The following is a 14,999-nucleotide window of genomic DNA, read 5'->3' as shown; positions in this document are numbered from 1 at the left end:
TACAGAACATTGCAAAGTAGTAAACAGGAATCAACATGTTGAGAAAAAGGAAATATTACAAGGTACAAACAAAAACAACAGAGATCAAACATCCATATATGGGAAGCCAAACAAATAACAAACCATCCACCACACTTTTAAAAAAATAAACTCAAGTGTGTGGTTTTACTGTTTTACCCTTCATCAGGAGTTCAGGTCTTTCAATAATCTGTGGTTGGAAGCTGCTCATGAGTGTTTTGGTTGATGAAGAAAAGCTCATAGACAAGTGCAGCAATTCCTGCACCAATAAATGGGCCAACCCAATAGACCCAATGGTTGGCCCAGGTCCCGCTAACAACAGCAGGCCCAAATGACACTGCTGGGTTCATGGATGCACCATCAAAGGCACCACCAGCCAAGATGTTTGCACCAACAATGAAGCCAATTGCAATTGGTGCAATTATTCCTATGTCACCCTTCTTTGGGTCCACTGCAGTTGCATAAACTGTGTACACCAACCCAAAAGTCATCACTATCTCAAAAACTAATGCATTTGCTGCTCCAACCCCAGATGAAAGTGCAAATGCAGATGTTTCCTGCAATAACATGAATAAAAGGTTTCCTTAAATTTAGTTATCCAATAACCAATGCACTTTTTATCAAATAATTTAGTTATCTTCTTACCAATCCACCAGTGGCGAATTTAAGGAGCAAGCAAGCAACAATGGAACCAAGCAACTGAGCAATCCAGTACAAAATGCTTCTAAGGAGGGTAATGTGGCCACCGACAAAGGCGCCAAATGTGACGGCAGGGTTGACATGGCCACCGGAGATGTTAGCACCCACGGAAACCGCCACGAAAAGTGCAAAGGCATGGGAGAGAGAAGCCGCCACTACACCAGCTGGTGTTGCTGCGCCATTATTCGTCAGCTTGTCTGTCAAAACCAAACATCCACCCATTAAATTAATATCAGAATGGTTAAAAACTCAGGTACCATCAAATTCAGTTGAAAATTGTTAAATAGTTTGATTAATTTAACTAAATTTTCATCTAATGCTTTTAGTTATTAGTTTTATGTAAAGTTAATTGTACTTTGAGTTTTCACCATCAAATTTATTATAATTAAAAATTTAAAATTTGATATTTTTTAATAATTAAAAAAATAAATTAAAAATATAACTATTTATTAGGAAACACTTGTAATATTATTTATGTGAAAGATTGTTAGAGCTTACTATAAGCCATGCCAGAGCCTTCCCCAGCAAAGACAAAGATAAGCATGGAGATGAACTCTGCAAGTGCAGCCTTAAGTGCATCAGCTTGGCTGAACTCTGAAGCATTTCCAATGGCGATTCTAGAAATCGGCATTTTTTTTTATTTAATTAACAAATGTTACCTTAGGTTGCTAATAAGCTTCTTGATGCGATATTGCTCCTAAACTAGTTGTATATATAGCACTTAGAATATGAATATTTGGTGTATGTAACGTTGTCGAAGTTGTAGAGCAAAAAAGCACAAGGGAAAAATGGTTGAAAAGAAAAATGTCGGGGCCTCCGGTTTGTTCTGGTGATGCCACGTGGACGGTGTGATGTGATGCTATGGAGGCTGGATCACCGACCGATGACTGACTCGTGATTAGTGGGGCCTTTCATTACCATTTGGACCCAAATTTATATATCACTAATAAAGTCACAAATAAATTTAGAATATTTATATTTCGAATAAATTAATTTTTTTTAAAAAATATTAATAAAATTTTTTAAGATAATAAACATAAATTTAGTTAGTTTAAATTAAGATTTTTTATTCTAATTATAGAGATTAATTTAAAAGTAGTATATCTATATCTGTTATTTTATAAAATTTTATTAATATTTTTTTTAAGATTAATCTGTTTAAAATATAAATTTTTATAAATTTATTTGTCACTTTATTTTATATTGATTTACTTTGTTTTGCAATATAATTTTGTAAAGATTTTGCAAAAATCAATTCTTAAAATATTACTTTCTGCATACAAAACTGACTTTATTATTTTTTCTATTATATACGATGTATAATAATTGTCATTTTCATTGTGTTTGGAAGGGACAAAAAAATTCACGATAATAACTATGTTACATTAGTTACATGTAATTTTTGTTATAAATTTTGTTACCTCGTTCTTGTACTAAATAGCAACATTTTTTTTTTCTTTCTAAGATTAGACTTAGCCTAAGCATTATGTCACTACTCACTATAGTATTAGCTAAAGTGAGTTGTTAGATAAAATTGAAAAATAAGTAGGTAGCTTTGGGAGAAGGTGGAACATAGTGGGTTGGATTTATTTGAATGTATAAGCATAGAAATATAAAATCATGCATAAAGCTAGTTACGACTGCTAATTTTACATTAAAATAATAATACCTGAGTTTATGGATTGAATCTGAACCACTAATATAGCTACCAAGTACTATTTAAATGTATGTCCTCAAATATGATGGATCCACAAGTATTTTTCAAATTTTTAAAAATAGTTGTCCTATTATATACCCCCTGGTTCCTAGCCCTACAAAAATGTCTTAATATTTAAACTTATCGGCTTCATTAATTTAATTATGGACGGCTTAACGAATTTAGAAATAACTGGATTTTGGAATTTGATAGTGATGTTGTATGTGCTGTGACTTGTGAATTGTGATGATAGGAGTGTATTGGTACCATGATATACCAAGGTAGTATTTGATTATTGTCATGGATTTGAAAGTGATGAATCTAGAGAACTTTATAACAAGAATTCATCACTTTTTTTTTTGGGTGTTAAAAAATTTATTAGTGCAAAGTGAACTTAAGACTATACTATTTTTCTCGAAGGAGGTTCTGAGAAGAAAAATAAAAGAATAGAGTTCAATACATTTTCTTTTCTTTTCTTTTTCTGTGTTTTTGGACATAATTTTTCTTTTTTTTTTAAGGGTCGAAATTTCAGTACTTCGGAAGCAAAAACTTCAGAAGGTTCCATCATTGCAATGTTGATCCAGTCCATGTTTAAATGGGCCTAAAATTTAAGGTTTTAGTTGTTATAGGGGAGTCTGAAATATGGGCCTACTCAATCAAATCTCTGTTTTATGGGCCAAATATAAGCCCTAAAGTTTCAACCCAACTTAGTGTTGACCAAAAACAAATATAGGGGCCTAACATGCATTATTTTTCAGTTCCAACAAAATAAATTAATTTAAAGAGAACATATTTATTTTTGGCATGGTGATTTAATTTTAATTTCAATATTTACCTGAGGAACAAGTATTAGAAATCCAGAATCCTTGGCATATATATACATGATGAAGTCATGAACAAACTTCAAAGTAAAGCATAATTATTAGTAAGCATATGTGTTGGCAAAAAGTGTATATTCAAACGCTGAGCGACATGATTTACACTTTGTACTTGCATTCTAACTCTCTCCATCATTTTTGTACCTTCGGATTTCTTCTTCTTCTTTGTGAAATAATTTCATTTTCACCTATTCACAACCTTGCCAAATTTTCATTTTAATTTAAAAAAAAGTCATGCATCTTGGAAGTAATTATAATTATTATTGGAGCGTTACACTTTTAGACTACGATCCCTTTAATATTCCAATCAACAAGAAACAAAAACATAAGAATAAGGCAATTGCATGTGATGTTATAGTTTGGCTACAATACTCTTTTATATTCTCAAGGAAGCATCTAATAAAATCATTGCAAATTGAAATTACTTTGAACATTATTTGACCTAAGTTACTATTTATCTAAAAAGGAAGGATTAAAGTTTTGAGTAGATTCGGTTTGTTTTCATGTGGGGGGCATCACACATTCACACATAACTAATAAACACCAACTCATTCACCAGCTTGTCTCCCTTTCTGCAATAGATAGGAGCCTTTGTGCCTTTCATTTCTATGTAATCATTATAGTTTTGTTCTAAAGTTGAAAAAAAAAAATTAAAGGGTTCATTTTTGCATTGCTTTTTGGCCACTTATTTACATTGTCTGGTTATTAGCCCGTTATCGTATAATATCTTATTCTAGGAAAAATAAAAACAAAAAAAATACTGTTGTTGTTGAACTTTTAAATAAATATCAACACCAGGAACTAATTAATTACATAAGCCTATAATAATTGATGTATGGAAAATAAACCTGGCCAAGTCTCATCCGATTATGTATAACCAACTCAAACCAACTGAGTTGGTTGAGTGGTTAATTCATCCGGTTGTTCAGGTAAGTATTAAAAGTTTGAATACTATTTTATAAATACAATAACTCATTAATTAATAACAAATCTTTAAATAGAATTTAATTCGTGATAGATTAATTATTGTCGTGATAGATTAATTATTGTGATGCTAGATTGAGGAATATATTAAATATATATATCAGATACCATGTGTTCATATATAGTATATAAAAAAGTATAGGATACTAATATATTATGTGTCAATTTATTGTCAATAATAATTAATTATTATATTTTAAACACATGTATAAGAAGACACATCTAGAAAATACATTTATAAAGACACTTCTATGACATAGCCATAAAACAAATATTTTTATTAGACACATTCACAAAAATATTTCTATTAAATATAGCCATAAACAAAAGTCAGTAGAAGTTGGTAAAAATATTGTTGATAATGTAACGGTATTAATAGTATATTGCAATGCATTGCATTTGTTACAATAATGAAGATTGAATTTTAGACTTTTTTTATCTTAAAAGTTTTTATGAACTTTTTGAATTAATAAAATTGAATTAACAGATAAAAATACATAAATAATTATATCTATTAAAAATAAAGTTGAAAGTTGAAGGGACTTAAACTAAGTGCCGCCCCTGAAGTATAGTCTAGAGTTGATGTTCATGTTTAGACTTGAAAGTGAGATGTGAAGTGTGAACATATATACATTAGTGATTAGTAGGAAGAAGTAGAGAAGTGAAGTTGGTGATGGACGTGTCTCAACCTTGGATGCTGCACATGAATCAATCTGCTGTCTCCATGTGCACTTCATTCCACAAACATGCTATCCTAAATAAGAACTCAACTCCATAATAATAATATCTTAGCTTTTAGGAATGGATATAAATATATAATTGCTTTTAATTTGAATCAGATGTACGTATAGTAATCTTAATTCTCAAGTGAAATGGTGTCAAAAATAACGCGGCAGCACACCGGTTTCATAGTCTGTATACATAGGATTTAATTTGTCAAAATAATTAAGCTACATATATAGCTACAAATTTCTCATCAAACGTGGTCTTATAAATTCATAGTAATTGAAAACTGCTTTGTTAAACAAGAAAAATATTCTGTTACAGCTCAATTAATTAAATTATTTGATCTAATTACATTGCTTGAATTAACCACAGTCATCTCATCCGTATATATCAAACATGCATAATAAATTAATAATGTAGTCAATCTCAGTATATAGAGCCTTTCTGTAATTAATTATACCTACACAAATGTGAATCTAACTTCTACATTTTTTTTAATTTATACTATTTCTCAATTTGACAAGTCAAAAATTAATTTAGAAGTAAAGAGAGTTTAACACAATAAGATAATTATTAAAATAAATAAAACACCAATAAACAACAGCTGACAACTCAGTTTATATTAATTTCTAGTCATCTTCAACATTGTTATCAATAATTAAAGGATTCACCACCAAACTATTTATCAGAAAAGTTAAAGGGTCTGTTCATAATTTCCATCACACTTTTAGATTTGATTTTTGAAATTCAGTCATTATTTTTTAACCAAATTATCCAAATAATAGCAAAGAATTAATGAACCACCACTTTTTCTCATCATTTTTTGCTAAAATATTCATCTAATTTTTAAAATTATCCAAATTTTATTTACAAATCTATCTCAAATTAATAAATTGATGTATATATAAAACAAGGTTTATATCTCCTTACACAAATAATTAATTATTTATTATTATATTAATAAAAATAACTAATTTCTAAATATATAACTTAAAAATTTATCCAAAAATGTAAATTTAATTAAATGAGAGGAGCGTTGTAAAACTCTTCATACTGCATACATTAAAATTAAATTCATTTGCTTAGTCAACTTTTTGGAGGTGCATATAAATGACGACAAAGCAAAACAATAAAGATTATTATTATTATTATTATGTGAACAAACATTACACAAACACGAACACAAATGCATGTGCATGTGTTGTTGATGCAGCTACATATAGTGCTAGATACATCGTATTAAGGTGTTAATGACTTTTTCAATGATAATTAACTTCAGCAACTTTTGTCGTATTCAAAGCTTTGTTGTTATGTTGCATCCATTAGCTTGTGCGGCTTTGTACGTTTCCTCCTTCAAAACAAACAAAAACTAAATTAAAATACTAATAATATTTACCAAAAAAAAAAATATTTATTATTAGAGGAGCACTAACAAAGTTTTTAATTATTGGATGGCACAATCTAAGCTAATTACATAATAATTAATTATTGTAGTAAGTGATCAGGGAAGTGAAGTTTTGCTTTCTCTTGTTTAGTTGTTTTAATAAGAAAGACTTATTATTTGTCTATTGTGTGAACTTCTTTTTATTTCTTATTTCGGCTGAAAATCAATTTTAAAAGTAATAAATTTATTGTGGGTTACTTTCTTTTCTCTTCAAAGATAAAAAAAGCCTTTTTTTTAAATACATATTCTTAACATCAATAAGCTAAATAAATGTTAAATTTAAATTTCATTTTATATGCATAAAAATATATTAGTTGGAGATAAACTCTAGAATAATACTTCATATAAACTGTGTGTATTAAAATAATTTATGAGATTCAAATTATATTAATTATGTCTTGAAATTAGCAAAAATATATCATGTTAATTTCTAAATAAAATTTTATCTAAAAAAAAGAAAGGCATAAATATGGGACATAAAGAGGTGGTATCCTGCTTCCTCCTGCCATGTTCCTAAACTTGTATAAAAACGTGAAAGGGGCAAATGATTGAAATGCAAAATAATGGTAGCTATAGAGAAATTAATTAAGGGCATGGATGACAAGTCAACTATTATATAGCCTTCAGTTTTATCGGATAGTACAGGCTTCAAACACATCTCAATCTAGTATACTATAATATAGTATACTATAGTATAGGGTATGGTAGTGTGGCAGTTGCAAGATAATGTTAAAAATTGTGTCCAACATCTATGTTTTTTTTTTGTTTCCACGGTTTCCAACTTAACAGACTAAAGACTAAGTGTGTGTTTGGATTGTGGTTGGTCAAACTGGAGTTTGAATAAAAGTGATTTTATAGAATTGATTTTGGATAGAAGTAAGTTTGTGTTAACATGATTTATGTTTGGCAACTCTTTACCAAAATTGATTTTGATAAAATAAATTTTGTTTGGATAATATTAGTTAAAATCACTTTTAGATAGATAATTACTTAAAAGGATATGACATTAAATTATAATATTATTTTTTTATACCTGTTTAATTTTTTTATATTTTTTTCTTATATATTTTTTATATAGTATATTTTTAATACTCTTAGTACTCTTTTTTAGTACATTATAATTTTTAACTATTATTATTATTATCTAATGGGATCAATAAATTCTATTATAAAAAGATAATAATAAATATAATACACAAAAATTATAACTATAAAAATATATAATGTCAAATAAAAAAATTAATAAAAAATAATAAAAAAGAATTCATATAGAGAGGAATAATAAGAATTCTATAAATAATGCAATAATATGTATAAAGGATAAAGTTGGTAAAAGAAAAATAAATATTAAAGGTATTAACTAAAAGCACGTTAGTGCAACGGAGAAGCTAGAAATTATTGCTTCTTGTAAACGTGGGTTTAGGAACAAAAGCACTTCTGCGTCTGTAGAGAAGAAAATTAGCCAAACAAAAAAGTGAAACTTTCAAGAAGTTCTAACGTGCTTTTTTCCTTCAAACGTGGTTATCAAACACACCCTAATTCGTTGCGGTACTGAGCTTTATTTAAGGGTTTGTTGCTGGTCAATGGGTTGCTGCATGCACACAGCGAAATTCAAACCTTCGACACTTGCTTAAGCGGATTAGTGAGCTAACTACTAAACTAACCCAACTTGGTTTCAACATCTATATTTTAACACTCATAAATGTGGTGACAAAAAGTTTTTTATTTTATCTGCCATAATTTATGTCTTCAAACAATGTAAATGAATGTAGGTAAAAGCTATACCAAGTTATTCAATTTTCAATTGTTTTCAGTATTTTTTTGAATAAAATCATTTACGGTAAAAATTCAAACTGATAAAAAAAGATATAATTTATTATCATACAAGAGAATTTTTTAAGTTTAAAACACACAAATGATTATATATAACACTATTTTTGGTTTGAAATGTAAATTTTTTTTTAATATTAAAAATCGAATTTTAGGTCTTTAAAATTTTTTTTAATATTATGTTATAAAATCACATACTTTAAAATTTAATAATTATATACTAATAATTCATTGATAGAATTTTAATATTGCTCTTCTAATTGAATATGAAAAGGTTTTTTTTATGATATTGTAAAGTAAAAAAGAAAAAAGAAGAAAGGCAAGAGCTAACAATATAATAATGATTAATAACCTCCAAGCGTGTGTATTAATCGAAATTAGTTGTAATTGAAAATAAAAATAAAATCTAACAGCTGTAAGAAAATAAAAATTAAATGATGAGCTGTTGGCGAGGCTAAAAGATTTGGATATAAATTTTTTTATGTGTTATTCTAAAAAATAAGTAGGGTTGAGATCTTATTGTAACAGCTATAAAAATAAAAAAAATTCTTTACCACAAAAAGTAAAACCTTTCGTCAAAGGGTGTTTAGGAAAAGAACAAAATGTGAAGCAGAAACACCCAGATTTATAGAAAGAGTACTTCAGCTGTTGTTGATTCAAAAACAAAATAAAAATGATTGAAAATAAAGGTTAAAGTGTTTGAAGTTTGAACTCAACAAAAAATAACTTTTGTGTTCCTCCTAAGACAATGTTATTTTCTCAAAAAAAAATTTTACAAGACAATGATTTTTTTAGAGACAGAAACTTAAACTAATTCGAGATACATGACCAGTTAACTGCACATCACTAAAACTAAACTAATATAAAATATAATTTCTGATTGGACGATTTCGCTTAAATATAACTTTAAAAGTATTGACTTGTATAACAAGTAACCTAAAATTTATATTAATACATATTAATTAATTATTGCAAACAAAAATTTGACTCATTTAACAAAATTACATCCCTCCCTAATTAATTTACATGATAGTATGATACCAATAATAACAAGTTTGGATTTAATTGAAAAAAAAGAGTACCGCATTAATTAAAACATTAATTCAGATAGCTCCTCTCCTTTTCCCCTCAAGAATAATAATAATAAATAAATAAATAAATAAATAATAACATACTTATTAGTGTTTTTGGTGCAATCATCATCATCATTCTCCATCTCTTCCTCCTATATATATAAAAGAGAGAATAGACTATATTTTAATCGTTCTCCCTCTCCTTCTCCTTCCTGCTTCATCAGTTTCTAGCTTCTACTCTCTTAGAAGCTTTAATTTCAAATTAACAACAATGGAAGACGTGTATTATTCGGCATTGATTTGCCAACAGGTGCGGTGTTTCACATTGTTTCTTTCTCTTTCTCTCTCTTAATTTTATGTCTTGGTTTTCAACTTTTCATGCATTCTCTTATACCCAATTATCTTTTATGTTTTATTTATGCTTCTTGTACATTCTTGTTTAATTCTTGTTCAATACTTAAATTCAAAATATTGAGAGTTACATATTTTCTGTTTAATACATATAGTATATAGTGTATGTTGCATTTAATTTATCTCCTTCAATCTATCGATCATATGTTAAAATTTTCTGGAAAAAATTTAAAAAAGGATTAACTAGTCCTTGAATATTGCTTTTCCCTTCTTTATACATCTTCTTTTCATTGTTTGTTTGTTGTGTTGAACGTTCTGTCTCTCAGTGAAGATATTTTTAATTTTCTGTGCATTATTACATTTTCACAGGGCCCATTTTCAAACATGATATATGCTCCATAATTTCATAGTTGACCATATTTTTATTTTATTTTCTACCCCTTTTCTTTAGTTCTGGAAAATTTGTCCTTTATTAATGTCCATATTTGTTTCCTTATTTACCAAGGAAGGTTTTTCATCTTTTTTCTGTAAAACATTGTATTCTTGTATTCAATTAATTATAGGTTTCATATATATATATATATATATATATATATATACTACATGGTTATATGTGTTGTTTAATTTGTTCTTTCCTAATAAGAATCTTTGACAAAACCAAAAAATAAAAAGCTAGTGTGTCAAATCTCACTTTAATGTCTGAGAAAAGCATCAAAATCATGACATTGATCTTGGAATCTTCCCTAAAACAAAATCACTTTCTCTATCTTTTGTTTGTTATAGTTTACTCTATCTCCATTCCCTTAATATTCGCCTTAAATTCCAACCCGTAATTTACGTTTCATTCTCAGCCAAAATATCAGCATTGTGTTTATATCAAAGTTCTTATTTTTCAAGAGTCAATGAGTATTTTACATAAGTAAGAATTGACCCAGTTTCTGATTTTTGGTTTTTTTTTTCAGAGAGATGAAGAATTGAGGCAGAAGCTTGAGGATGCAAAACATGAAATTGAAATCTTGAAGAATGTGAAGTTGGAACTCTTGAATATGTTGAACATGGCATACCAAGAGAGGGATGAAGCAAAGTTTCAACTACAGAAACTAATTAACAATTTCATGCCATTTGATGCCAATAATAACAATTATTCTTATTCAAGCATCACAGAATCCAAGAGTGTGTCACATGATTCACTAGATTCTCCTTTCTTTGACACTGTATCTTCTCCTGAATTCTCAAACATCAACAATGTAGTTGTTGATTCTTCCAACAACAACAACATGGGGCATTATCTATATCAGAACATGGTTCAAGTTCAAGACAGGAATTTCTCAAAACATGATCCTGCTGCTGAGATTATTGATTTTCTTGCCAAAGGTAGAGTCTTGCCTCAAAAGGGCAAGCTCCTTGAAGCTGTGCAAGAATCTGGTCCATTGCTTCATACCCTTCTCCTTGCAGGGCCACTTCCTAATTGGAGAAACCCTCCACCATTGCAACAAATCAATGTTCCACACTTAACCATCAATGAGGATTATTCTGTCAATTCTAATTCCTTTGTAGAACATGGGAATTCTTCATTGCTGCAGCCAAAGCTCCTTCCATCATCACAATCCTTATTGTGTTCTTCGAATCCTCTATCGGCGTGTTCGGCTTTTATGCTCAACTTTGATGGCACTGCTGGATCATCATCATCATCATGGAACAATGCACGGCAATTGAGTTCATCAAGTCCTAGTGTTAGGTTCCAAATTCCTTCAAGGAAAAGGCAAAGGCATCAATGAGCTTAATTAATTTCTATTTTTGAGAGTTTCATTCTCAGAGTCCTAATTTTTCCACTATGTAAATGAAGTTAACAGCAATCAATGTAAATGTCATATCTTGCATTTGATTATTGGCAATAGATTTTGGTTTTAGTTTAAAAAAGGTTCTTTTTCTGTGTTCTGTTAACCAAAAATAATGTCTTTGGATGCTAAATTTTGTTTATTGTTAACAACAGAAACACCCTTGTGCCTGTCACAAACACAATACTAATTAGTATTTAATTATGATATAATCAAAGACCATTGCTTCTTAATCAGCAATATGAATCTACACTCCTCGGTTTTATCCACAACCGTCCTTAGATGCTCATATTTACGCTTTGGTTATATTTTGAAACTCTGTAGCTTCACTTTCATTAATCTGATTAACACAGATGTCTTCTGAACCTGCAGAACCTGAAGCCACTTCTTTCCTAATTTTCTCAATTTTGTTTTTTTTATCTCCACTAGTTTACTTCTGGATACGGAATCTTCTCCTACATGTATTAAAATGCGTGATGAGATCAAGGAACCATGCTCATAGGGGACATGGAGATGAATTAGATATTGAAGATCCTTCTTCTCCACAGTTTCGAAACAGTGGTTTGGAATCTTCTGCTGTTGGCTTTCTTCCAATGCACCAGTTCAAGGTAAATGAAGGAGGAGAACACAAGCAGATTAACACAGACTGTGCCATTTGTCTTGGAGAGTTCGAAGAAGGGGAGTGGTTGAAACATCTTCCAAATTGCTCCCATGGCTTCCATGTTCGGTGCGTGGACGAGTGGTTTCGGTCTCATTCAAGTTGTCCTCTCTGTAGAACCTCTCTCTCTGTTATGTCCTAAGGCATACTTTGATTGGGGATGCACATTTTCTACCCAACTGGCAATGGAAAGCCAACTTCATACGTAGGAGTTGGTTCTGTTTAAAGCATAGGTTAATGTGGTAACATGTATACATAGGATCTAGGAAGAACATCAAATGTTTATTGTACTTGTGTTTCAAGCAGAGTGCAAAGTACAGTATAAGATTATGAATTGCAGTAGCAGCCAATTTTGCATGTCTCAAAAGTGTCGTGAGTAAATTGTGTCACTTATTCATCACCTTATTATGTCCATATCCTATTTAATAAAAATAAATTATTATTCATTTGAAGAAAATGGTATACTGGTAAATCAACAAATGATGTTAACGTGACATTTTGTCAAAATTAACAGCGACTTTCAATAAAGACGAACATATGACCAAAACAAGTGCAATTTGAACTACCCATCTGGCAGTATTTTCGGTGCCAGAAGTATATTCATGATAATGGCTGCTTTACAAATAAGTTGAACTTTCGGCTGTTTATAAGCTGCTGAGCCAAACGACGTTGGTGTGAATATAAATCTTGATATACAAGGAATTGTGGAATCACCAAAAATAGGGCATGACGAGATGCTCATTTTAATCAATTTAAATAATTCCTCAGTCAAAATTGAAACACTAGGTTTGCTCAGTGTCAATTACAGCAAAAGACACCAAATAACAAAGAAGAAAATACAGAACTTACCCTTCTTTCAAATGTTCCCGTCAACAATAACCACAAACTACCTAAAATATAAAAATAGCAAATTGACAATGGTGAAGTCAAGCACCAATTTAAATGATCCCAATCTTGTTAGCTACGTCCAATGCATCATAATCTGGCGTCAACCTAACATATGCTTTCTTGGTGCCATCAGGCCTGCAACACAACATTTCACAGTCAGAAATTGCACCATACATGGCCCTATTTAAATCCGAATGCAGTAAATCACATTCTAAATGGGCTTTCTCAAACTATTTCAACTTCAAAGAATGCCTATATTCTGGCCAGACAAGCTGAAATAACAGACAATGTCAAGTGCAATATTTTCAAACACTGCTTTGTGAACAGACCCTCAAATCAGTAGAACCAAAAATCAAAGGGATGATAAAAGAAACAGGTGCTTGATCTTGGAATGAATCCAAAAAGAACTTGATTTTAGGAAATTATAGATTAAGGTCCCTAACATAAGACAAATTTAATATCCATAATCCATAATGTATTTAAACGAAAATGTATTGTCATTATAAAATAAATATGACCCTAGAACTAACTAGCCACTTTAATTTCGAGGCAATATTGGTGCAAAAAATGACAGGTGATATGTAATAGAAATAGTTATTCCCAATATAGTAGATGTAGAAGTTGTCTTCTTTTGTCTCTGAGGCAGTATAAGATGTACAAATAACATCTCTGAGGCAGTATAAGATGTACAAATATGTTATTTGTACACCAAAATCAACCACTAAAATCAGCCACAAATGTATTTGTGTATAAATACATGTGTGATTTAATTTATTTTCAATGTATATTAGTAACATGTATTTTATAATGGTGGCCGACTTTGGTGGGTGATTTTGGTGTACACGTAATATGGTAGAAAGATGTAATAGACTATGCATGTAAATTAAACTCTTAGCAAACATAATACATATGAGGATAAATGATTGGTTGAGAGTGTAACATCATATTCTAGTATGTCAAGATAGTTCTTATCATATAAATTATAACATGTATCATTTTCTCTAAGACTAAAGAGTCCAACATGTGCCTCACTTAATCTTACAATTTCTGTGATTAAAAGTGACACTAAAATCATTTTTGCTTCTAATTACTAACAAATTCGTAGCAGTATCAAACAAGCATAAACGAGAAATATCAAACCAAAAAAAATCAAATAACCACTGAACAAAATATTCAAAAATCTGACCTGATCAAGGTGTTGACCTTCTTGGCCTGAATATCGTACATCTTCTTCACGGCATCCTTGATCTTCTTCTTATCAGCGCGCAGGTCAACGATGAAGACAAGAGTGTTGTTGTCCTCGATTTTCTTCATGGCTGATTCGGTAGTGAGAGGGTACTTGAGGATCTGGTAATGGTCGAGCTTGTTCCTCGGCGGCGCACTGATGCGAGGGTACTTAGGGTTCCTATCCTTCTTCAGTGTCTTCGGTCGGTGGAACGTAACCTTTGTTCTGATCTTCTTCGCCTTCTTCTTGAACGTAGAACCTGATTTCACCGCCTTCGCGGTTTTCAATGCCTGCGCCTTCGGATCATTCTTCTTCGAATTATCAACTGCAGCAACAAAAAAACGAAGGAAAAGAAAAGAGATGAGAATTGAAATGAGAAATGGAAATTGAGAATTGAAGAGAAGAGAAGAAAGGTTGAAAACTAAGGAGATGAATGAATGTACCTTTAGCTGGAGCCATTAGGGTTTTTGGTGGAGAGATTCACAAACCTGCGCGCTACAGAGGCTGAGGAAGAAGCTTACACTAGGGTTTGGGGAGTCTTATATATGACTCCAATAGCTATAAGTGAAATTACCATAATGTCCCTCGCCCGGTTCTTTTTTTTCGTGCAGGAACTAGGCAGTGAGAATGAGAACGGGTCGAGCCCATTTCTATTATGGGCCAACAGCGAGGACCCAGGCCCAGGATAACG

General features: G+C 30.5%; 3 protein-coding genes across 3 annotated transcripts; 1 reads left to right on the top strand and 2 right to left on the bottom strand.

Annotated features, from left to right (window-relative positions):
* Nucleotides 1-17: 17 nt before the first annotated feature.
* On the bottom strand, nt 18-1,407 carry LOC130969297 (aquaporin TIP1-2-like). Its single transcript, XM_057894959.1, has 3 exons — nt 1,216-1,407; nt 664-914; nt 18-575 (listed from the first exon to the last, which is right to left on the bottom strand). The coding sequence occupies exons 1-3, from the start codon at nt 1,346-1,348 to the stop codon at nt 201-203; spliced, it is 759 nt and encodes a 252-aa protein (XP_057750942.1). The 5' UTR covers nt 1,349-1,407; the 3' UTR covers nt 18-200.
* Nucleotides 1,408-9,458: 8,051 nt separating this feature from the next.
* Nucleotides 9,459-11,585, top strand: LOC130969296 (uncharacterized). Its single transcript, XM_057894958.1, has 2 exons — nt 9,459-9,658; nt 10,662-11,585. Exons 1-2 carry the CDS (start codon nt 9,620-9,622, stop codon nt 11,475-11,477), a joined length of 855 nt encoding a protein of 284 aa, XP_057750941.1. The 5' UTR covers nt 9,459-9,619; the 3' UTR covers nt 11,478-11,585.
* Nucleotides 11,586-12,897: 1,312 nt separating this feature from the next.
* On the bottom strand, nt 12,898-14,851 carry LOC130969299 (60S ribosomal protein L23a). Its single transcript, XM_057894961.1, has 3 exons — nt 14,752-14,851; nt 14,270-14,633; nt 12,898-13,218 (listed from the first exon to the last, which is right to left on the bottom strand). The coding sequence occupies exons 1-3, from the start codon at nt 14,765-14,767 to the stop codon at nt 13,134-13,136; spliced, it is 465 nt and encodes a 154-aa protein (XP_057750944.1). The 5' UTR covers nt 14,768-14,851; the 3' UTR covers nt 12,898-13,133.
* Nucleotides 14,852-14,999: the final 148 nt, after the last annotated feature.

The sequence above is a fragment of the Arachis stenosperma genome, chromosome 3 (genome assembly GCF_014773155.1).
Source record: "Arachis stenosperma cultivar V10309 chromosome 3, arast.V10309.gnm1.PFL2, whole genome shotgun sequence".
NCBI classification, from domain to species: Eukaryota; Viridiplantae; Streptophyta; class Magnoliopsida; order Fabales; family Fabaceae; genus Arachis; species Arachis stenosperma.
The sequence above is the reverse complement of the archived record's forward strand: the minus strand, read 5'-3'. Positions and strand labels throughout refer to the sequence as shown.

What these genes read in the sequence shown, in the direction of transcription:
- LOC130969297 (XM_057894959.1), bottom strand. Translation starts at nt 1,348, where the DNA reads ATGCCGATTTCTAGAATCGCCATTGGAAATGCTTCAGAGTTCAGCCAA. An exon ending in AGGCTCTGGCATGGCTTATA is followed by an intron (nt 915 to 1,215) that starts GTAAGCTCTAAC and finishes TGGTTTTGACAG; the next exon opens with ACAAGCTGACGAATAATGGC. An exon ending in AATTCGCCACTGGTGGATTG is followed by an intron (nt 576 to 663) that starts GTAAGAAGATAA and finishes ATGTTATTGCAG; the next exon opens with GAAACATCTGCATTTGCACT.
- LOC130969296 (XM_057894958.1), top strand. Translation starts at nt 9,620, where the DNA reads ATGGAAGACGTGTATTATTCGGCATTGATTTGCCAACAG. An exon ending in CGGCATTGATTTGCCAACAG is followed by an intron (nt 9,659 to 10,661) that starts GTGCGGTGTTTC and finishes TTTTTTTTTCAG; the next exon opens with AGAGATGAAGAATTGAGGCA.
- LOC130969299 (XM_057894961.1), bottom strand. An exon ending in AAGGTCAACACCTTGATCAG is followed by an intron (nt 13,219 to 14,269) that starts GTCAGATTTTTG and finishes GTTGTGTTGCAG; the next exon opens with GCCTGATGGCACCAAGAAAG.